This window comes from Scyliorhinus canicula, chromosome 7, assembly GCF_902713615.1.
Source record: "Scyliorhinus canicula chromosome 7, sScyCan1.1, whole genome shotgun sequence".
Taxonomy (NCBI): domain Eukaryota; kingdom Metazoa; phylum Chordata; class Chondrichthyes; order Carcharhiniformes; family Scyliorhinidae; genus Scyliorhinus; species Scyliorhinus canicula.
Window position 1 is genome coordinate 61,887,943 of NC_052152.1, and position 24,307 is coordinate 61,912,249.

The following is a 24,307-nucleotide window of genomic DNA, read 5'->3' on the forward strand; positions in this document are numbered from 1 at the left end:
AGGGCTGCTAGAGGGGAAGGAGTTCAATGTTGTGGCCTTCGCCTCCCTGATTTCCCAGCGAAGGATCCTTTTGAATTGGAGATCGGAGATGCTTCCAGGGGTGGCAGCCTGGCTGGGGGATTTGTAAGGCTTTCTCTGGCTGGAGAAGATTAAGTTCGCTCGGGTGGGGGGGAGGGAACGACTTTATTTGAGGAGTTATTCATCATGGGGGGAGGATTAAAAGGGGGAAAATTGTACAAACTGTTAACTATGCTTTTTTGGACTGTGTATTTTGCTGGTATTGTGTATGTTTGGAGTAAAATATCTTTAAAAAGAAAGAAGAGGAAAGCCTATGGCCCAATGGAAAAATGCAGTGGCAGGAGACTTAATTATGCAGCATTGGAAGTGGAATGCTGTAAAGCCACATTCCGGCGCTTGTTCGGGTACACTGAGGGAGAATTCAGAATTCTCAGCTGGTACGGGAATCGAACCCGCGCTGCTGGCCTTGTTCTACATCACAAACCAGCTGTCTAGCCCACTGAGCAAAACCAGCCCCTTCATAAAGGTGCTCACTGAAGTGTCGAAGTTAATCAGTTTAAGAGTTACTTTAGTGGACAGAGTGATTCATCCTATGGTTTGATTAGAAGTTAGGCTAGATGGGTGACATCATGAATAGCTCAAGGCATAAACAACTGATAAATCAGAAACACCAACAAAAGGAGCTCCTGAATGTGTAAGTTTGAAAGTTAGAGGTAGTATGCCATAAGGAATATTGAAACTAGCCATGGGGAATAGGACAGGATGAAATTTGGGAAACAATCCCTAGCATAATGCAAGAAAATAATTGTTTAATTTGTCGAGAATATAATTGGCTGACAGAAACTTTGTCTAATGGATATAGGATGAAAGATGCAGGCTTTTACTCCATAGCTTAAACAAAGAACACAACATATTATCTTATATCCAGAGGAACCTTTTATAGGACAATGAACTTCGGTCAATATGAACTGCAGGCACACCCTCAAAAAAGCATACGACAGTTTAGGATTGGAAAGACTCCACTGCAGCAGATGTGGAAGGAAAATTCGTGCTGATTTGGTACAACAGTCTTGGATACACAGATATATATATCTATTTAAAAAGAGAGAGAGAAAAAGAAAACAAGAGAAAACGAGAGAGAGAATGAGAGAAAGAGAGAACGAAAGACAGAGGGAGAACGAGAGAGAGAGAAAACGAGAGAGAGAGAACAAGAACGAGAACGAGAGAGTGCCAGAGAGAGAGAGCGAGAGAGAAACCAAATGAGAGAGAGAACGAACGAGAGAGAGAGAACGAACGAGAGAGAGAGCAAAGAGGTGTTCAGCAGACCAGCCACCCTCTGACTCGGATCTGCACTGACTTCTTGCTGTGGTTGTATGTTTTTGTTGCATATCAACTGTGGAATAATGATCAACTTCGATAAAATTCAACATAGCAATCTTCTTTGGTGATCACTCGCTAACAAGTATGATTGTCCACCTAAGAAACTCCCATGTTACTGCTCACGGGCTCTTGCTGATGGGCCCTATCCTCGAGCCACATTTATGAACGCACACTTGGTAGGTGATTGTGGGAGGTGGAATTGGTCCTTGAACTCGAGATCGCTGGTATTCCTTTATCAGGCTCCTTTTCTGTACCTCCTTTTGCCATCGTATGTCCTCGAATAATTGTGTCTCTTACTGTCGGGTGTCCTCGAAAAATTGTGTCCCTTTGATCAAGATGTTCCTCCAAGTAGATCTCTTCTGAGCAAGGGTCTCACTGGCATTGACGTCTATGTTGCATTTCTTTAGGTAAGCCTTCAGGATGTCTTTGAAGTGCTTCCTTTGTCCTCCCTTGTTCAGAAGCCTTCCTTGAGCTGGGCAAAGAAGATTTGCTATGGTGGTTGAACCTCTTGACATCCTAAGCACAGTCAGCCCAGATGAGATGGTTTTGGATGACCATGGCCTCGATGCTGGTGCTCTTGGCTCCTTCAAGGACATGATTGTTAGTACGCCTGACCTCCCAGCGAATGCAGAGAATCCTTCTCAGACAGTATTGATTTCCAGGGCTTTGAGGTGGCATCTGTAGGTAGTCCAGATTTATATGACTTACAAATGGGTTGGAAGGACTGACCAACCCTGCTACATTCATATCTAAATCATTTATATAAACCACAACCAGCAAGGGCTACAGCACTGATCCCTGCAGGACCCCACTGGACACAGGTTTCCAGTCAGAAAAATATCCCCCGTCCATCACACTCTACTTCCTGCCACTCAGCCAATTGTGTATCCAATTTGCTAAATTTCCTAGTATCACATTGCCTCTTATCTTCGCTATCTGTCTCTCATGTGGGACTTTATCAAAAGCCTTGTTGAAGTCTAAGTAGACTACGTCAAATGCATTTCCCTCCTTTACACACCCGGTCACCTCTTCAAAAAATTCAATCAAATTGGTCAGACCTGACCTTCCCTGAATTCTGAGTTCTCGATTTATCTCGGTCTCTCCAAATGCAGATGAATTCTGTTTCTCAGAATTGCCTCCAATAGTTTTCCCATCACAGAGGTTAGACTGACTAGCCTGTGGTTTCCTGGTTTATGCCTTTCTCCCTTCTTGAACAGTAGTACCGCATTGGCTATCCTCCAGTCCTCCGGCAACTCTCCTGTGGCCAGAGAGGAGTTGAAAACAGCCTCGGATACATTTCATCTGGTCCTGGAGATTTTACTGCTGTTAAGCTTGCCAGAACCTCTTCTTTGTCTATGTTAATATGTTTAATTTTATTACAGTCCTTCTCCTTGATTTTTATACTCAAACTGTCCCTCTCACGAGTGAACACTGACGAAATGGAATAGTGTAGGTCAGATAGGCTTCAGATGGTTTCACAGGTCGGCGCAACATCGAGGGCCGAAGGGCCCGTACTGCGCTGTAGTGTTCGATGTTCTATGTTCTATGTAAGTATTAATTTAGAAGCCTACCTACATCCTCTGGTTCCACACACAAATTACCACTGTGGTACTGAATGGGCCCTATTCTTTCCCTAGTTATTCTTTAACGCTTAATGTACTCGTAAAACAACTTAGGATTTTCTTTTATTTTACCTGCCTATATCCTTTCACGTCCACGTTTTGCTCTCCAAATTTCCTATTTAAATTCCCTCTTGCACATTCTATACGACTCTGGGGGATCTGTGGTTTTGAGCCATCGATATTAGTCATAAGCCTCCCTTTTTCTCCTGATCCAATACTGCATATCCTTCGATATCCAGAGTTCACTGGATTTGTTGGTCCCACCCTTTTTTCTTGATAGGAACATGTTGGCTCCGTACTCCTCCTATTTCCCTTGTGAATGCATCCCTCTTCCTTTTTTGTGCAACAGACCCACCTATGGTGCCATGATGTTGGCTACCACTGCTTCCCCCTTCACAGTTATCTCCCCATCTCCCACATCTCCTCCTTGACTCTGTCTCCAAGGCAGAGGTACAAAGAAGAACTAGGGAAATGAAGAACCCATAGTGGACGTTGAAAACGAAGGAGCTGCAACTCCTTGCTGACACTTGGGGCTTCTTCAGTGACACCAAGGCAATACATGGACCCAATATTCCAGGCCTCGAACCAGTGCGGAGTAAGGACGGAACCCTCTTGAGAGACAGAGGAAACATTAGCCTTCTGTGAAGAGAACATTTCAAAGAACTCCTAAACCTTGATGCATTCATATACGAGGATGTGTTTGAGGAAATCCCCCAACTCCCATCAAAGGTGATCTTGGACTCCTACCAAGTATGGATGAAGTCAAAGCTGCCATTAAATATCTGAAGACTAGGATCCAAACAGAGATTTACAAACTTGGAGGAGAAGAGATCACCTTTCATCTCCATCAACTGTGGCTGAAAATCTGGAACAGAGAGGAAATTCCTGCCGACTTCAGGGATGCTGACCCCCATCTTCAAGAATGGAGACAAAGTGAACAATGGGAATTATCGAGGAATCGCCCTAGTCTCCATAGCCGGGAAGATCATCACCAAAAACTTTGCTAGTCGCCTTCTCCCATTCTCTGAAGAACTCCTTCTGGAAAGCCAGTGTAGAGTCCGAAGAAAACTGTAGAACAACGGACATGATTTTCACTGCTCGGCAACTTCAAGCGAAATGCCATGAGTAACATCACCCATTCTGCACGGCCTTCTTCAATCAGACCAAGGCTTTTGACTCAGTCAATCAGGAAGTGCTATGGAAGACCCTATCAAAGGCCGGCTGTCATTCATCATCATCCCCAGACTCCGCCACAAGATGTCAACGACAGTCCTCACTGATCAGTATAAGACACAAAGCTTTGAGATCAAGACTGGAGTCAACATACCCATACACTGGTTGCAGTCAATGCTAGTTGATAGCAACATTGTTGATAATTGAAGGTAGCTTTAAGGGGCAGTAATTGACCAGCTTGGATTTGTCCTTTTGTGGACAGGAAATGGTAAGGTAATTTTCCACTTTGTTATGTTCTCTGGTTCTTAGCCTCTTCACTGCCACTTTTGGACTCTAGTGTCTGCATGCTTTCAGATTGTCTATCTAATGGATAAGTCACCATCAAGTCATGGATAAATCACAACTTCCTCCTGTTTAAAGTTGGGAAAACCAAAACCATTCATTTCAGCTCCAGGGTCGTAGCAATGGAGAAAATTTCAGAGATAGAGAAGGCAAGGCTGTAAAGGGACTTGAACACAAAGATGAAAATGTCACATTTAAGGTATGGGGATTGGAAACCATGTGGTACACTGAGGTCAGGGACAATGGATACACAGAATATGATACTGGCTTTGAGTTTTAACTGAGATGAAATTCATTGGAGGATCAGGTATTGGATACCCGGTAAACGGGCCTTGAAGCAAATTGAGTCTGGGAGATGACAGAGGTATGAATTTGGTTCCAAATGTTGGGGTTTGAATATTACAGCGTTAGATGATCCTGCCATGGGGTTTCAACAGGCTTTATGATGGAGAGGATATGGAATTAGAAGCTTGGCTTGGTGTCAAGTAGAATGCTGAAGTTTTAAGTGGTCTGGTTAATAAATGGTTAAAAGCAATAGCTCTGGTTTTCCCAATATTTATTTTAGATTTTTCCAGGACTGGATGTTACATAAACACTGACAGGCAGAGACAATGATAGGGTTTACAGAGATGGGAGAGGTCCAACTGAGTGTCATCAATATGCATGAAGAATAATAATAATATAATAATAATCGCTTATTGTTACAAGTAAGCTTCAATTAAGTTACTGTGAAAAGCCCCTAGTCGCCACATTCCGGCTCCTGTTCGGGGAGGCTGGTACGGGAATTGAACCTGCACTGCTGGCATTGTTCTGCATTACAAACCATCTGTTTAGACCACTGTGCTAAACCAGCCACTAGAGAGAGAGTGATGTTGAAAAGGGGCAGCATATAGATGAGGGAAAGGAGGAGGAGATACCAACTAGTAATGGGGCATTCCCAAGGTGATGTTATGAGGGTGAGAGATGCTCTGGCTGCGATTAGATAGGTACCAAGAGAAACAAGGGGACTAGTTCCACGAAAAGAGGTTTTGGAAGTGAGGCATATATGGCCAACAGTGTGCCAGGGTGTGGGGGCTGAGGAAGATGTGTAGCAGTAATGCACCATAGAACATAGAACATACAGTGCAGAAGGAGACCATTCGGCCCATCGAGTCTGCACCGACTCACTTAAGCCCTCACTTCCACCCTATCCCCGTAACCCAATAACCCCTCCTAAACTTTTTGGTCACTAAGGTCAATTTATCATGGCCAATCCACATAACCTGCACATCTTTGGACTGTGGGAGGAAACCGAAGCACCCGGAGGAATCCCACGAAGTAACGGGGAGAACGTGCAGACTCTGCACAGTGACCCAGCAAGGAATCAAACCTGGGACCCTGGCGCTGTGAAACCACAGTGCTATCCACTTGTTCTACCGTGCTGCCTACATGCTCACAGTCACAGATAATGTAGTCTGTGACTTTGTTTTAAATGTTTTTTATGCTGCAAGGGGGATTCAAACAGAGTTATGGAGAAGATAGACATGGATTTTGAAAGTAATAATATATTCAAAAACTTGAGGGCATAGTGAAGTTGGAACAGAAACCATAATCTGCAAGGACAGGGGTTGGTAAGGGAGATATTGCTCGAGAAAGCGTATCATTTACAATGCCAGAGAGATTAAGTGGTCATTCATGGTAATAAATGTCAAAAGGAGCAGGTGGTGAATCTCATGGACAACATGAGCTTGGGGAGGAGACACACAAGGAAGAAATTATTGAAGAGAAGTTAGAAACCCTGGAGTTTAGGGCTAGGGATAGAGGACCTTGGGAGATGTTTGGTTATATAGGCAAAAGGTACAGACAGAAATCAACATAAGTATCTTGATTAAAAAAAAATATTTGCAATCTGTTGGTACATCCAAAAATGAGAGGGGCAGATTTGAGAGCTTTTAGGAGGCAGCTAGTACCGAAGAATATAGGCCGAAAGATTCTTTGCTCCCCAGGATAATCCTAGATTAGTGAACAGTTTTGGCACAGATGACCTGATGGAGATTGATGTGATCCAACTGGATATATAATGAAAAAAAATGAAATAAAATGAAAATCACTTATTGTCATGAGTAGGCTTCAATGAAGTTACTGTGAAAAGCCCCTAGTTGCCACATTCCGGCACCTGTCCGGGGAGGCTGGTACGGGAATCGAACCGTGCTGCTGGCCTGCTTTAAAAACCAGCGATTTAGCCTGGTGAGCTAAACCAGCTCCTTAAATGGCTTGAATGGCTTAAAATGGATACGCATCATATATGTTCAATCCTTCTTGTAGTGGAGGAAGCAGAAATAGCAGTTCTACTGGGGGGGGGGGGGGGGGCAGTGCTGTACGGTGGCACAGTGGTTAGCACTGCTTCCTCACGACGCCGAGGACCCGGATTCGATCCTATCCCGGGTCGCTGTCCGTGTGGATTTTGCACATTCTTCCTGTGTCTGCGTGGGTCTTGATGTGTTATCTGTGTTGGTCTAACATCGACTGCAACTGGATGCAGTAAAACGAGAAACAGGCTTCCGACACAGGAGATGGTCCAACACTGTTTTATTGAACCTGTTAATTGCTGTACATAATCTGCTGTGGGTTGACACTCTATTGACCTAACTGATAACCTCCTACTGGCTTGACCAGACTAACTCTCTATCACATGGTGATGATGTTCATTGGCCTGTGCACTGTGACTATCTCCCTAGCCGTGTCCTTTGAGAGAGAGAGAGCCTTGATGTCCTGTGGGCTTTGTAGTGGTGGTATCCTGTCTGGTGATTGGTTGTTCTGTGTGGTGTGTATTCATTGGTTATCCTGTGTGTCAATCACTGCCTGTCTGCATCTCATGATATACATGAGTGGATATTATGACAGGTCTCACCCCCACAATCTAAAGATGTGCAGGGTAGGTGGATAGGTAGTAAATGTTTTACCGGGGAAAGGGCAACGGAGTGAGGCTTAGATTTCAAATGTGAAGTTACATGCGTCATGGGTTCAGAATCTTCTCCTGGGGCAGGTGAGAAGGAAGTGTGTTTGGGAGGGCCACGAAGGTGGTAAAGGATATACGGTATGCATTAGATATGACCTAGTCATGATATGCAAAACATGAATCGTGAAGCTACAAGAGTTGGTGAGGTGCTGGGATGGTTATCCAATGGAATCAGAAGGTGCAGAGCATTGGCCTTGAGTGAGGAGATGAATGATGGCCTCAGCTGTTAGCACACCAGTAGATCCAGTATAAATGAAAACCAAGAGCCAAAAACAAGACCAGCTGTGGAGCTGGGGAGGGTAAAGCACCCACTGATCAGAAGAGTGCAGACAAGGGAGCTGAACAGGGAAATTGCTGTAGGGCCGTACAAATCAGCAGCAAGGTCAGCAGCAGGAACATGAAGAGCTAGTCCACAGAGCCTAGCAAATGTCATTGGAGGAGTTCTGAAGGATGAGTGAAGCAGAGCAGAGTCAGCAGCCATGGAAAGTAAGCAGATGGCAAAGCAGAGATCATTTTGCAGCATGGGAAACAGCAGGAAGAGACCAAGAGTTGGCCCAGTGGGAGTGAAATATCTCAGGGGAGCAGCAGAAATGGAGCTTCCAGAAGCAGTTCATTAAAGAATATAGCTGCTGGGCTAGATCAGCTCTGTTCAGCTGCAATTTCTCCTAAGTTTTTGCTGATTACTTGGAGCTGTGGCAGAAGATCAGGTGCAATTACGAGAAAATTCTACTGGTGTCTAAATGGCACTTAGCACAAACCTTTTTGCAATAATTATTTTGCAGCAACATGTTAAAATGTTAGTATTTTTTTGTGGAGATTCAATTTGGGTAGCTAATGGCATCACCGGGTAATGGATGCAAGCAAATAAGCTTGCGACAAATAGAGATTAATATTCAAAGAACATGAAACTGGCTGTAAAATCTAACTATGAAGAACTGACCTTTCAATTTGTAAAAACAAAAGATGTAAAACGTATGTGTGGTTAGCTGGTCTGATCCTGTAATTTGAAAATAGTTCAAGTTGTCTTCATAGAATTTACAGTGCAGAAGGAGGTCATTCGGCCCATCGAGTCTGCGCCTGCCCTTGGAAAGAGCACCCAACTTAAGCCCACGCCACCCTGTAACCCAGTAACCCCACCTAACCAATTTATTTGAACACAAAGGGCAATTTAGTTTGGCTGATCCACCTAACCTGCGCATCTTTGGACTGTGGGAGGAAACCCACGCAGACACGGGGAGAACGTTCAGACTCCGCACAGACAGTGACCCATGCCGGGAATCAAACCTGGGATCCTGGAGCTGTGAAGCAACAGTGCTAACCACTGTGCGAAATAAATTGATGAGGGCACTGTTTGTTTGAAAATCTTTCAACCTCAATACATTGAATTATGTTTACATGCGTATCTTTTGTTGGTATAAAACTATAAATGCCTTAATAAAATTTTTGTTAAAAAAAAAGAATATCTTTCAACCTCATTTATGCGCCTCTTACCAAAACCGATTCATCACCATATTTATTGTCCAAATCAAATCTGAATAATATTCAAGAGGATAATAAAGTTGATAAACAGATCATTGTTTTTATTTTCATAGAAGCTAAGATAAGGAATAAAAAAGGATGGTAGGGTGCATCGAAAGAAGGAGGAAGACCTCATGATCTTTTGTGACCTTTCAAACAATGAATCCTTTTTGCAGCCAAATTTGATTCTTAATAGAAGAGGATTTTCTGAAGATAATGGCCCAGATCTTGCCATCCCAATAGCTGTGAACACTGACATTCGCCACCATTGAGGACATCAATGGAAACTAACTTCTGGGGAGCCGGCCTAATGCTGCCCATGCCCTGCGCCCCAGCTTTGCTCACTTTCCAGCCCTGCTTCAGCCATTGCTCTGCTCATAATGCCTTCCCCATACTGTATATGAGACCCAGCTCCTTGGTCCCACCAACAACTGTGAAAAGCTGGGGCGTGCTCTGGAGGGAGCTAATAATAATCGCTTATTGTCACAAGTAGGCTTCAATGAAGTTACTGTGAAAAGCCCCTAGTCGCCACATTCCAGCGCCTAGAATTAAAAGTTGAAGAAATTAAACATTTAAAAGGCTTAGAAATACTTAAAAAAACTTTGCTGTCATTGAGCTGAAGGTAGACCTAAAGGGGGATATTTTCAGATCATAAATGGGCAGCAGGGTAGCATGGTGGTTAGCATAAATGCTTCACAGCTCCAGGGTCCCAGGTTCGATTCCCGGCTGGGTCACTGTCTGTGTGGAGTCTGCACGTCCTCCCCCTGTGTGCGTGGGTTTCCTCCGGGTGCTCCGGTTTCCTCCCACAGTCCAAAGATGTGCGGGTTAGGTGGATTGGCCATGCTAAATTGCCCGTAGTGTCCTAATAAAAGTAAGGTTAAGGGGGGGATTGTTGGGTTACAGGTATAGGGTGGATACGTGGGTTTGAGTAGGGTGATCATGGCTCGGCACAACATTGAGGGCCGAAGGGCCTGTTCTGTGCTGTACTGTTCTATGTTCTATGTTCTATATCAAAAAGGGTGTGGGTTTGCTGGAATTGTGTCTCACAATTAGACCTCCCTACTCACTTCAATGATGGATCCATGCTACAGTCAGGAGAGCAAGTTTCCTCAGTAGCCACAAGGAAAGTAGGAATTCAATTTATGCAGTCTGCATCGTATGCCTTCACATTACCACAGACTACAACATCCGGGCCAATATCTTTCCAGGACCTACCTAGCCCAAAGAAGCAACTACATCGTAGATTCTGATTGACTGATCTGACTAGATAATCCCCATATTGCCTGACATTCATTGCAGGATGTACAGAACTTACCTGTCTGGACTTTTTTCTCTCAAATTACATGGTTAGGTTGTAATAGTGCAAGGGCAAAGATCTCATCACCATTATAGAAAAAGGAACCAGTGAGGGATCATCTGCATGCGCTTGTCATTTGAACTTCAAGTAGAAACACAACAATATTTACACTTATATAATTACCTGGAATGGGGTGCATCGGCAGGCATTGAAAAAGGAAAATACTTGCATGGAAAGAGTTCGGAGACGGCTCAGCAGGCTGATTCCTGGAATGAGGGACTCATTTTCTGAGGAAAGGTTAGCAGGTTGAGCCTACGGGTTAGGATTCTTCAGCCACTCCGCCGCAAGACCACCACAGGTGGGGCGTGGACCATGTAAAGGTCAATTGACCTCAGGCGGGAATTTCCAGTTGCTGGGCGGGTGTGGCGTTTCGAACAATGAAAGGTGATCTTATTTTAACATACGGTTCTGAAGCTGCCCGACAGGGAAAATGTTGAGAATATAATTCCCCTCATGGGGGAGCCTGGAACGAGGGGGGGGGGGGGGGGGGGGGGGGGATCTCCTATAAAAGTTAGAGAAGAGGAGGAATGTCTTCTCAGAGGCTGGCTAGTATTCTCTTCCCCAGAGAGCAATGGTAGCTGGGTCATTGAATATATTCTGGGCTGAGTTAGGCAGATTTGTGATTGACAAGGGAGTCAAGAGATATGGGGGGTGGGGTGGCAGACGCGAAAGTGGAGCAATGTGGCATGATCTTACTGAATGGCGGAGTAGGTTGGTTTTTAATTTAGAGTACCCAATTCATTTTTTTCCAATTAAGGGGCAATTTAGCGTGGCCAATCCACCTAGCCTACACATCTTTGGGTTGTGGGGGTGAAACACACGCAAACACGGGACGAATGTGCAAACTCCACACGGACAGTGACCCAGAGCCGGGATCGAACCTGGGGCCTCGGCGCCGTGAGGCATAGGTCTAACCCACTGCGTCACCATGCTGCCCCATGGCGGAGTAGGTTTGAGAAGCCAAATAGAACATAGAACATAGAAAAATACAGCACAGAACAGGCCCTTCGGCCCACTTGTGCTCCTTTTTCTTTTGTTCTTATTTAAGTATCTATCGTTACAGGTCAACAAGGGAGATTGCATATTTTGTAAGTGAGAAAACATCCTTAATCTGTAGACTTTATTGAAAAAACAGGATAATTAAGAAAGAAAAGATTAACCAATCTACATCAAACCTTTTTCAAGTCCTTGGCTTGCACAACAGTCAGGAGATTAGATGGAAAGATAAAAGAAATGGGGCAGCAGTTCCAGGGCGAAGTTTTGTATGAAAGTGGAAAGGGAACAATGATTTGATTTGAGCATATATAATAATGAAGGTGTACAAGACGAGCCACAAAACATGTGCTACTATGGGAATTAATAGCCCACCATTTGGAAAGGTAGGTAGGCTATGGACTAAAGATAATCTACTTTATTCATTACACATTGCAATCATGATCTTCTTTCTTGCATTGCACATCAGCTCCTTACAGCAACAATGATACCAGCACCTGTAACCTTCCTTAAAACACGGCTGGATTGACGCTGCATCATTTCTTTAAACACTTGCAAATATAAATCTGAACGACCATTCAAAATCTGTACTTCAAATTATTAATCCTTAGGTATTGTGAAAATTTGCAAACGTGTCTTGTATTTTATTGAAGAAAAAAGTAATGATCAGTAATGAATTACTGATAAATGTTCAAATAAAATGTTATGTTAATTTTAATGATTCTGCTGCGGTTATTTCAAACAGAGCACAAAAGGCCAAAGGAAGCAAATAGCAAATATAATAGAAACGGTTGTCACTGGAGTGGATACTGAGAGGAACAAGCTTAGTTGATGTACATTTTCGCACCTTTGTAGCACGCTGTGAGGCAATATTATTTGACAACAGTTTCCAGGCAACTGTTTATTGCCAGTGCTATTAGAGCAGACTTGTCCTTGTAGGTGTTACTCATTCATTAATCATGTACCCTTCTAACATTTCGTTTTATGAGATCAATCAATAAAATGAAATGTGTCAAGTGATTTTGGATTCAATCCTCAAAAATAGAGTTGAGGTAGGCAGCGAGTGTCATTTGTCTTGTACAATGGCCTGGCTTTCACTTTCAAGGGGGGGGGGGGGGGGGGGGGGAGTCAGAAAAACTCCCGGCTTGGCCTGTCCGGTTGACGGGCAAGTGCCGGCCAAGACAACATCTTCATTGCTGGGGGCCAGGTGCAAGTTGGGTTCGGGCCAGCCGCAGGTGGGTGTGGAAGTGGGCTGTTTAAAAGGCCTGCCTCGATGCCGAGAAATCTTAGCCAAGTTAAAAACGATGATCCTCCAACCCTTAACCCTCCTTTCCTCTCCAAACACTCCCCAATCCAATCCATCCCCTCAGTCCCATCATGCCCATATTCCATCCACTTCTTATGTCCCCTCATGTCTCCTATGCCAACCTCTGCCCTCAAGACCTTTTTTATAGGAGAGATGAATCAACAGAGTACAGTTAAAAAAAAATTGTCTTACAAAATCAAACTTAACACTGCAATGTTCCCATTGTACACTTCCCAGCACCAGTGGGTACGGAAGTGTCAGAGCTTGACACGGGGGGGGGGGGGGGCAGAAGGTGACATAGAGGGTGAGTTAAAAGGTAAAGCCTGCCCATGGAACTTGGCATAGGGGCATGAGTGGGATCTTTTGAATATGCCTTTAAAAAAGTCTCCTCATGCACATTAGGATTCATTACTTCTTTGAATGGCTGTAACCACCAATCATTAAAATTCTGGCCCGACCCTGTGTGAATACATGATCTGGGTACAAATTTAATTTATTGTATTAGCTGTTAATGCTCCTTCCAATTTGTAAGATAGATGAAAAATGCAGGGGAAGAGGACATGCCTAACCCCACAATAGAGCTAGCCATGTCAGGAGTGCCAGATGTGGACTTCTGACACAAAGCAGTGTAGTGCTGGCTTTAAAGGCACTCTCGAAAACTGCACAGCCTGGGAATTGGGTCAGGAATACCGAATCTGGACCCACTCGCATTTTTAAAGGGCTGCCAAGTCAATCTGACTCACAAACATCTGAGCCTTTAAACAGACAACATTAGTATATTTGTTTCATCTATTACATACACTTCTATACCAATACTTTTTGTTTTTGTCCCCATACCAACATCATTGCTCAAGAGACTTTACTGTATTTCGCTGATTTCCTCATCTATTTACAGCTTCATCACAAGGCTCTTCTAGCATGCTCCACACATTCTCTTATTGACGTTGGGTGAATTAACTTAACTCTCAAATCGCCTGACTTTGTATTAACCACTAAGGTGCATAAAAGTGGCCTGATTACACTGTCCTGTGATTATATCTATGGGAATATGCCTATCCAGAATTTACCATGTCCAGAAAACTGTACAAAATGAGACCTATCAGCCTTCTGCACCTTTTTCTTTTCCATTTATGAAAGCAATAAAAAGTGCACGAGCCACAAAAATATTTGTGTAAATACATGATCTGGGTGCAAATTGAATTTATTGTATTGGCTGGTAATGCTTCTGCCAATTTGTAACATAGATCAATACTTCCCTCACATTTCACTCACCGTATTCGCTTCTCTTCAACTTTTCTCAACTGTTCATCGCGGTGTAAAACTTCCAAAATCATTTCCTTTTCATTGTCCAATAAGAATGACAGATTGACAATCTCAGTAGTTTTGGACATGCTCCTGCAGTGACAATCTTAAGAACACTCTCCTTGGATGTGGTGGCGCTGATAATGAAGATTAGTTGAGGAGAAAATTACTGGGCGAAAATTCAGGAGTCAATGAAGTGAACGTAACAAATGTGAACAGAAATGGTTCAATGTGGAAATCTTCCCAACGAACATGATTAAGTGTATTCTCTCCAAAAATAACTCTTCTCAGAGTGGCGCTGTTAATACTTTTTCAAGATGTGCAAATCGACAGTATTCCCTCAAAGCAATTTTTCAACAATATCTTGTTAAACAAAGTCAGTATCTTCCAGTTCCCATAGCATCGATTCCAACATCAATCCGTGGGGATCTCATGACTTTTCCTGCACCTGAAAACGTACACATTTACTTCTTTTGAGCTCGGGGGGTCACCTTTGTTGTTAAAAAGGGAAAGCAAAAGTTAAGTCAATAAAATATGTTCTTAAATCTCGTTAATATCAACTAGCTAACTTGGTAATCATTGAGCCTGGCATGTCCGAAATGGAAAAAATAGATTGCTGTTCACATATAGTCAATTACTATCCTGGAAATGGTACATTTTAGAAGTAATTAATTTAACAATGTGACAGATATTAATATTTAGCCACAGTACCCGAGTAATTAATTGCAACTTTATATATCAGTTTAGGTACGCAGTATTGGCTCACTCCAAAGCTACCTTTTTAGCTAACCTGGTTAGCAGAGCAATTAAAAATGAAAATATTCACTTTGACTTGCTGATTGGTTTGTAAGCAGGAACCAGTATCTAAACTGGGTGACTCATTTAGGCAATGGTCTGTACAACTCCATCTCAAATTGAGAGGATGAAAGTTTCTTGCATTTACTGGCTCCAAGTGTCATATGTGAAATGCAACTCCAATCCCATTCCAGGGTGCATGAGACTGCAGCACATAATGTTCCCTAAATTGGTACTAATATCACTTAGAATAGAGAGACCAGAGAATGGCTGGTGTGGCAAAAAATGGGAAATTAATTGGAAGTGTGTGTCTAGTGCTGTAGTAAAATTCTGCCAAGTAAATGGTGAATGCAGCTCCTTCTCTACAGGTGTACATAATGTGAAGCTCTGAATCTTATCCAGACAAAGGTATTAGTGTATTGGGAAGAAATGCATTTCAGCAATGGTGGAGAAGAGAAACAGTAAAATGAGCCTACGCCACTGTTGCGTACCCGAGAGGGATTTTAAAGTAACATGGGAAAGAGTCACCACTTTGTAGTTTGATTGAGGACGGATTGGAGTTAGTTTTGGAAAAAAATTATAATTTTATTTTTCAATGAAGATGAGGGGAAAAAAAATCAGGTGATATCTATTGCGAAAGCAGAGGACATCACTGTGAACAGGAGATATGTATTACTAAACCAGAGTACATCACTTTGAACGTCAAAGTCAGGCATCAGATGAAAAATAACATTTTCATGCCATACAGGCTCAGGAACCCGATAGATAGGTCCCTGCTTTCTGCAGTGTCGAATGGCAAGGGTCTACACCCTCACTACACAAGCCGGTTCCTGCACTGAGGAACTCGGCTCGCCAGGACTCCTCAGTGCAGGATGAGATCTCGCTACCCTCCGACACGACCCCTGAACCCCACACCCCCAGCCCCAACTCACCCATAAGGGGGGCCTCAGCACCCCCACACCCGTGCGGGCAGGTCACCTCGAGGCCCGATCCCCATTGCGGGAAAAGTGCCAAATTGCCACCTTGGCCTCAAGTGACTCCAGCAGTGCAGCGTGCCATGCTGCCCAGAGGGCAATATCTGGGGGCCTCCAATCCCCTGGGACTGACATTTCATCCACATTGGTAGAGACCAGCACTCACCCGAGATCTTCAAGATGCCTTGGGTAGATTGTGGGTGTGCATATTAGATTGAGACTGCTGAAAATCGATCCCGGCCACAACGGGTAGGATTCATATCGCAACGTCTTGCGTGATTGTGATAAATCTCGCAAAGCATGGCAGGCTGGGTAGATCCTAGACAAGGATCTCCCAGCATCTATCGGTTGTATTGTGCTCACCGCCTTTCGGGAGTAACGCGGCTGGTAGATCTCGCCCTCGATGCTTTAATGCATACTTCATTCACACAAGTTTAAAAAAGACAGGATTAGAGGCCTAAATGTGAATAAACAATCTTTGACAGGGTTACCTTATGGATTGTAAATATTAAGCAATTAATTATCCTTCTTTGGCAACTGACAAACTCTTCAACACAGTGTCAGAACTCTTTTGGATGTAAAAAGAGAGACAGACAGAAGAGAGATTTGGAAAAAGACCACAGTAGTTGCTTTTTTTACAGAAACAAAAGAGACAATAGTATGCGGACAGTCAGGACTGGCAAAGATTGCAAGATTAGAATACAGGACCATAGCTAAAATTACTTTTAAGCCAAGCAAATTGATCCACCTGATGTGAGGAAGACCAATATGTTAAACTATTACATGAACCTAAGTTGTGCAAGTTGAAGTGAGTTTGATCATGTTAGTATATACGTTTTTAAAAATTTGTTCACAAAATTTGGACGTTGCTGGCTAGGCCAGCATTTAATGCCTATCCCTACTTAACCTCAAGAAAGTGGTGATGAGCCGCTTTCTCGAACCACAGCAGCCCATATGTTGTCGGTCCACTTAGTGTCAATAGGAAGGAAGTTCCAGCGACAGTGAAGGAACACTCATATAGTTCCATGACAGGAGGACATGGAGGGGAACTTATTCCCATGCATCTGCTGTCTTTGCACTTTAAGGCAGTACAGATCACAAGTTAGGAAGGTGGGTGATGGAACCTCGGCGAGTTGGTGCTCCGGATCTTGTAGATAATAAACACTTCTGCCACTGTGCTTCGGTGGGGGAGGAGTGTATGTTTAAGGTGGGGGTGAGGTGCCAATCAAGCGGGATGCTTTGTCCTCAGTGGAGGTGTTGAACTTCGAATTCTGTTGGAGCTGCACTCATCCTGGGAAGTGGAGTATATTCCATTATAATCCTAACTTGTGCGGTGTAGATGATGGGCAGGACTTGGGGCTATAGATGTGTTCCTCTCTGCAGAATTGCAAACCTCTGACTTGCTCTTGCAGCCAGGGTCTGATTTAGCATATGTTTGGTCCATTTTGGTTTCTAGTCAATAGCAATCCCCAGGGTGTTGATTGTGGGTAATTCAGTGATGGTAATGCCATTGAATGCCAACAGGAGATGGTTAGATTCTGTATTTTTGTAGCTAGCCATTGTCTGGCACTTCTGTGTTGTGTGCTTTACTTGCCATTCATCAGCCCAAGCCTGAATGTTGTCCAGGTCTGCTTCCATACGGAAAACAGACTGCTTCAGTGTCTGGGGAGTCATGAAAGGTGCTTAAAATTGTACAATCATCAACAGATATCGCCACCTCCAACCTTACGATGGAGGGAAGGTCACTGATGAAGCGACCAAAGTTGATTGGTCCTAGGACACTAGCCTGAGGAACTTCTACAGCAGTGTCCTGGGACTGAAGTGATTGTCCTCCAACAACCACAACCATCTTCCTTTGTGTTAGGTACAATCCCAAACAAAGGAAGATGGTCAATGTGTTTGAAATGGAGTAGGCTGCTGATTTTCATCTCAACAAGTAATTGCTAGACATATCTTTAAAAAAATTGAAGAAATACATAATATAATAATCTTTTATTGTCACAAGTAGGCTTACATTAACACTGCAATGAAGTTACTGTGAAAAGCCCCTAGATGCCACACTCCGCATCTGTCCAGGTACACGGAGGGAGAATTTAGAATGTCCAATTCACCTAACAAACACGTCTTTCGGGACTTGTGGGAGGAAACCGGAGCACCCGAGAGGAAACTCACGCAGACACGGGAGAACGTGCAGACTCTGCACGGACAGTGACCCAAGCCGGGAATCGAACCTGGGACCCTGGCGCTGTGAAGCAACACTACTAATCACTGTATGCTAAAGATACAAAATGATTAATACTTGTCTTCATTGCCTGTTTGAAAATCTAATGGAGCAGAGAACCAGCTCATTATTGAATGTGTCTGATGTTGCTAAGCTGCATAGTTGGATGTCAGCCTGTATAAGCACAACCATAAAATGTACGATGCTCAAGAGTGTTTATAAAAGAGTGACAATCTAGTATTGCCCTACCAGAGAGGATGTCTAAGTCAAGATCCTGGAATAATAGGATTAACCATCTTCAGCTTTGTTGAAAGTTAGGATTGGTGCTTCCCAATTTTACCCATTAACATTAAGGACTAACCTTGTCGCTCTTTCTCATTCCTACCTTTTCAGTTCTTATGAATACTGTAAGAACTTCATTGCAGTGGTAATGTAAGCCAACTTGTGGCACTAATAAAGATTATTTTTACTAATGCCCCATGCATTAATGTAGCCTAGGATTCCATGACTACCAACCAGATGAAGAACCTGATAATATCGCAATCCAAATCTTTTGATTTCCTCTCGACCACCTGAATCTTTCTTTCTCCTCATTCCAGAACTATTAATTTTAGCAAATATAATGATCAGTGCTCAGGACCTAGACATGGTGAATAATGTGTTCACTCCTGCCCTTTCATCATAAGTCAATGAAGGAAGCATTAGCAATTTTCTCTCACCCCTCAGCTCTTCATTCACTGCTTATATTTATATGCAGCATTCCTCTGAGAACAGCGGGCTGGATTCTCCGACCATGTGGCTATGTCCGCAGGATCTGTCTGGTCTTACGACCAGAAAGTGGGCACCGCCTCCACACCGATCCTACGTCCGGTGGGGGGGGGGCTAGCAGCCGCCCAGCGTAAAGCCCCCAGACCCAGCCTGCCAAAAACTGTCCTCCGTGACCACCCTCACCACCCCCGGACAACCCCCCACCAGTCCCCCCATCCTCCGACGAAGGCCCCCCTGCCAGCGGAATGGCTCCCCCCAGATTGGGGCGGAGCTGGACTCAGCCCGGTGTGAGCACACGTGTCCCATGCCGTCGGAGACTCGGCCCATTGGGGGCGGAGCATCGAGGGAGGGCCTCAGGTGATGTCCTGAGACCATCCATATGGCGTACTTTTTGAGGGGGCAGAGCATCGCAAAAATGGTGCCGTCCCCGATTCCAGCATAAATGGGGATTCTCCGGACGATCGGCGAATACAATTTTGCCGTCGGTGATCGGAGAATTCCGCCCAGGGTTTCAAGGATCATGCAAAGAAAAATGGGACAAAAGTATGCCACCTACATGCCCATGACACTGGCCAATCTAGATTAGCAACAGACACTGAGGAATCTTTTTCTGGCATTCTTGGAGCTTGTTAGTTGCCGATCAGTCACTCATCGTAACATTTTGTATGGCAATATTAAAAAGAACTTAATACATTTATATAGCATCATGTCCATAGAATAGTTTGGAAATGCTTCATAACAAACGGTTACATTTTAAGGGCAGTCTATGTAGCCAAATGGGACAATTATACATGGCACAGTTCCACAAACAGCAGAGTTGAAAGACCAAGTAATCAGTTTTTTGATACTGGTGGTTGTGAAGAGAGGAATGTTGGCCAGTATAGAATGGAAGACCGAGTGCATTTGGAAAGTAAACAGTTGGCAAAGTATATTCCCCAAGATGGTGAGCCACACAAACATCCAGTCAAAGCAACAATGTGCTTTGAAAGAAAACTAAATTAACATATAACATTTATTTGCTTATCATGGCAGTTGTGTGCAGGCCACCAAATTTCTTCCTTGCCTACCCACAGATTTAGGCCACGGATGGGACTGCACCTCTACACCCTGCCATCTTAACTTCCACTGCACTTTATTGTCCCCTCCTCCAAACAGAGCCACCCTTCATTGCCAGATTACCTCAGCATTCAAACTGCAAGTCGTCCTGTATCTTCCTTTCAAAAGCATTGCAGCAAAAGTTGCTGCCATCAGATATCCTGCCCTTGACCTCTAGGCATTACTTGTTAGAAATTTAGAAAATATTGAATTAGGCTGAACTTGCATTATAGTGTTAGGTCAACCATAAAATGCCTGTTGCATTTTTCATCCCATTGTGTCACTGTCGTCTAATTTTCATGTAAAGGGTGTCCAAAGCAGGCACTAATGTAATATTATTTCACAATAGAAAACAATGCTGACATTACTATATAACTAGGCACGTAGCCTGTGATACGCTGCATGGATCTGACTACTGCAGCCTAGTCTATAGGTGAGTTAACGAATACCGGCTGCATTTTAAGATGCTTGTCAAAAATAGAATGTCCTACAAAACAGAGAAGCATTAACCGTTAGCATTAATGAAATAAAGTTGTATTGCGACACTGATATCTCCAGACAAGACATTAGTTGTTTTAAATGCTGCACATCAATAAAACTTACATCACTAAAACTATCAGTAAATTATCCATTTTATTCATCAGTAATACAAAACAGATGGAATAAGCTTTCCAGTTGTCCAATTTGATGTCCTAATGTCCTCCCACTTCTAGCTGTGAAAAGAGTGTGTTTCTTTCTTTTCAAAAGTAACTGCATGCATGACTCATTCTCATCCACCACCACCTGCTGCTCACCACATACAAAATAAGGTGCATGTTATTTGCTTTTCATGACACATGATTTGAACGTGAGAATTGTGTTTAATAGAATGTTGCTAAATCCTCCTGGGTTTATGTTAAGTGATAATTTTATCCATACTAAAGTTAATGCTTTGTACCATCTGTTGCCAACCAGGATGTTTGTGCTTCAAAATCCAAAATCGACTATGTAGATATAATGTTCCCATATTTTAGTATAATTTCCCTTGAACTGTTGAAAACATTTTATCCTTTATGCACTTTCTACCTGTGAGCACACAGGGTTTTTTTGAATCCAAGGCGTAATATTTGTAATTCACTATTCACACCAATACCGTTTCTTTATAATAAATTCAATATCAATCCCTATACAGTTTTTAAAAACTAGGCTGAATTTCTTTACATTCAGCTTTCACTCTTTCCGTACATAGTTTTTATTTATTTCTGTTTGTTATCTTGTTTTTTGGGCTGCCTTTAATTTTGCCCTCTTACTCCTTTGTTTTGCTATTTGTTTCACATTTTACTGCCGTATCTGTCATTTCTACCCCCATTCTTTTTCATCTAATTCATATTGCCCTGTTACTCTCGGTGAACAATTGTGAAAAACTGACCATTAAAGTTATTTTTTTTTAAACACTTGGGTCTTGAAATGGGTCATGCAGAAGCCAATTTTCAGGAGCTACTTGGCTTTCAAAGTTCCCAAAATGGCATGAAGAAACGCACAAATATTTCCAACTGGAGGTGCGGCGCCCTCTATATTGGGTATGAACAAGCCAGAGGAATCCTTTACCCATGCCTGAAGCAGGCATTAGCACATGACATATGAAAATGCAAACAAAGATCTGTTTAATACATAAGCAGGCCATTTGGCACAACTGAGCTGTGCCAATGTTGACGCTTCGCACCAGCCTTCGCTGACACTACTTCATCCAGCTCAATTTTGCACATCTCTCTCCCTCACTTAATTGTTCCTTTCAAGGAATGCTAGTTGTCTCAAATAACCCATGTGATAGCAGATTCCACATTCTAACAGCTCTCTGGGCTAAGAGAGTTTCTTCTAAATTCCTTATTGCTTTTAATAGTGGCTATCCGATTTTTATGGCCCCCAGTTTTAGACCAGCGATCTGCCGAATGAATCTCCTCCATGCTCTCAATGTCACCTTCATGTCATAGCAAAAAAATCTGGAAGCAGTACTAACTGTGTGCTCTGAGCAAGCAGTACATTGATCATGATTTGCTCCAACACTAACATTGTATTGTACGTGTACTTTGTGAAAAGGATGCTGTGGTGAATTATATGCATCGTAATTCACACTGTATTGCCTTGTGTGTATTGTGTCCTTGTGGGCTCTGTATGTCAGCCGTTGCACGGCTCTGCCCATAGGGGGAGATGAGGAGTTTGTACTGGGCTCCACCCTTGGCTCCGCCCATGGCTCCTCCCACTAACCGGAAGTATAAAGTACTGCAGCCGTAAGCCTGCTCTCAGTTCCTCTGGTCGCAGGCTGGCTTAGCTGTAAGACTATTAAAACCACAGTTTACTTCCAATCATGTGTCTAGTGAATTGATGGTCACATCAGATGCTACTTGTGGTTTTTGAAGGCCAATCATCTCAGCTTCAGGAGAATACTGCGGGAGTTCCTCCGGGCAGTGTCCTAGTCCCAATCATTTCATTTGCTTTATCAATGACCTTCTCTCCAATATGAGAACAGAAATGCATTTGCTCGATGATGATTGGAAAATGTTTAGTTCTCGTCACATCTCCTGAGTGGATTTAAAACTTGACTGTTTCTCTCTCCACAGATGCTGCCAGAGCTGCAAAGTTGCTCTAGCATTTTCTGTTTTTAGATCATCTTCCTGGAGTTGATCAGAAACTTAACTGGACCAATCATATGAATACTGTGGCTATAAGCATGTCTGGGGCTAGGTGTTTTGCAACAAGTGACACGCTTACAAAGCTTTTCCCACATCTACAACGGACAAGTTAGGAGTGTGATGGAATGCTCTCCACTTGCCTAGATGAGTGCAGCTCCAACAGCACTTCATAAGATTAGAACCTGCTTTATTGGTACCTCATCCAGCACCTTAAACATTCACTCCGTCTAGCACTAGTGGACCTCGGTTGCATAGTGTGTCATTTAAAATGTGCAGAGCAGCAAGTTGCAAAAACTCCTTCTTCAATTTACAACATCCTCCAAATCCCCAACATCTACCACCTTGAAGGACATAGGAAGGATGTGCCTGGGAGTTCTGCCATCTGCAAGTCCCTCTGCACAGTCAAGCACCATCTTGGCGTGGAAATATACTGCCACTGGGTCAAAATAGTCAAACTCTCTGCTGAACAGCATTGTGGTGATAGTTTATCACCAGTTTTGCAGGAGCAAATGCTGCCTTGCCTGTGATGCCTAAATCCCATGAACAAATGAAAATAAATCCATTGGACAAACTTAGAACTGGTTCTTTACGTTATTTTAAAACTGTTTTTACTGTACGTATGAAAGCCAATGGGGAACATATTCCTTAATTCGCCTGTACAGATGTTTTGAGATCAATTCAAAAAATTAAGGACCAATCTTATACACATTACTCAAGGTCACAACAAGAGAATGAAGGCAGCAAATAGAGGAATGACCTCCACCATCCTAAACCCTGTTCAAACATTTTTTTAAACTCCTTCAGTTGGAGTAGAGTTTTGAAAACAGTTGGGTTTTTAAATTGAACCCTGAATGCTATACAGATTTTATATTGTGGCCCTGCACAAAGAAAAAGATAATGGGTTGGATTCTCCGTTTCAGGGACTATGTCCCCACGCCATCGTGAAAACTGTGGCCTTTTACGCCGGAAAAACTGGCGTCAAAAGGACATATATTCACAGCCTTGCAGGGGGCTAGCAGGGACCCGTCGTGAAACTTGTAGCACCAGCTGCAGATACGGGCCCCTGCACTTCCGGGTCAGAGGCCGCGCTGTGCTCCATGGCGGACTCAGACCGAAGCTGGACCGCATAAATAGTGCCCCCGATTGGCCGTGCGCCCGACCCTGACCGCCCACCCAAAAATAGCCCGTTCCCATATGAGGCTCCCCCTGCCCTCCGATCATAGTGGCCGCAGTCTGAATTTACAGTCACCACTCAAGTATCCCGGACAGCAGGACCACATTTGACCCACGCCGTTGGAACTTCGGGCAGTTGGGGGTGGAGAATAGCGGGGCGGGCCTCTGGCAATGGCCGCAAGTAGGGGTTATGTGGCGTGTTTGGGAGCCGGAGAATCGAGGAACCGGCACCGATCCCAATTTCACGCGTGGAAATGGATTCTCTGCCCCGGCGCCAGACGCGGTTTCGGCGGCAGGGTACGGAGAATCCAGCCCAATGGCTTTATTGTGCAGGGTGCCTTAATCTTCAGTCATTCAGAAATAAATAATTATCACTTAGTGCAGGGATAATAACCCAGGATGTGTGCAGTGAAACTAAATGCCAAAGGTGTGAATCAGTAATGAACAATTCATCACTCTGGAACTTGCTGCAACATACCAAAGTTTTCAAAGGGGGATCGACACCAGTTGAACTATTCCTGTAAAATTCCAACCAATGGACAAGATCTGGAACTCAAGTCATCAGATATAATTTCAAGAGTACCAATAACCATACCCAACATT

The 24,307-nt window shown here is 43.6% G+C and overlaps 1 protein-coding gene across 6 annotated transcripts in view; it reads right to left on the bottom strand.

The window, feature by feature from the left end:
- sytl5 (synaptotagmin-like 5) overlaps window positions 1-24,307 on the bottom strand; it is a 280,747-nt gene that overhangs the window by 120,905 nt on the left and 135,535 nt on the right. For all 6 annotated transcript variants that reach the window (XM_038802150.1, XM_038802146.1, XM_038802147.1 and 3 more), the window contains one exon: window positions 13,980-14,500. In XM_038802150.1, coding sequence (XP_038658078.1) covers window positions 13,980-14,098 — 119 coding nt within the window. In that variant the 5' untranslated portion in view covers window positions 14,099-14,500. The remainder of the gene's footprint in view (window positions 1-13,979; window positions 14,501-24,307) is intronic.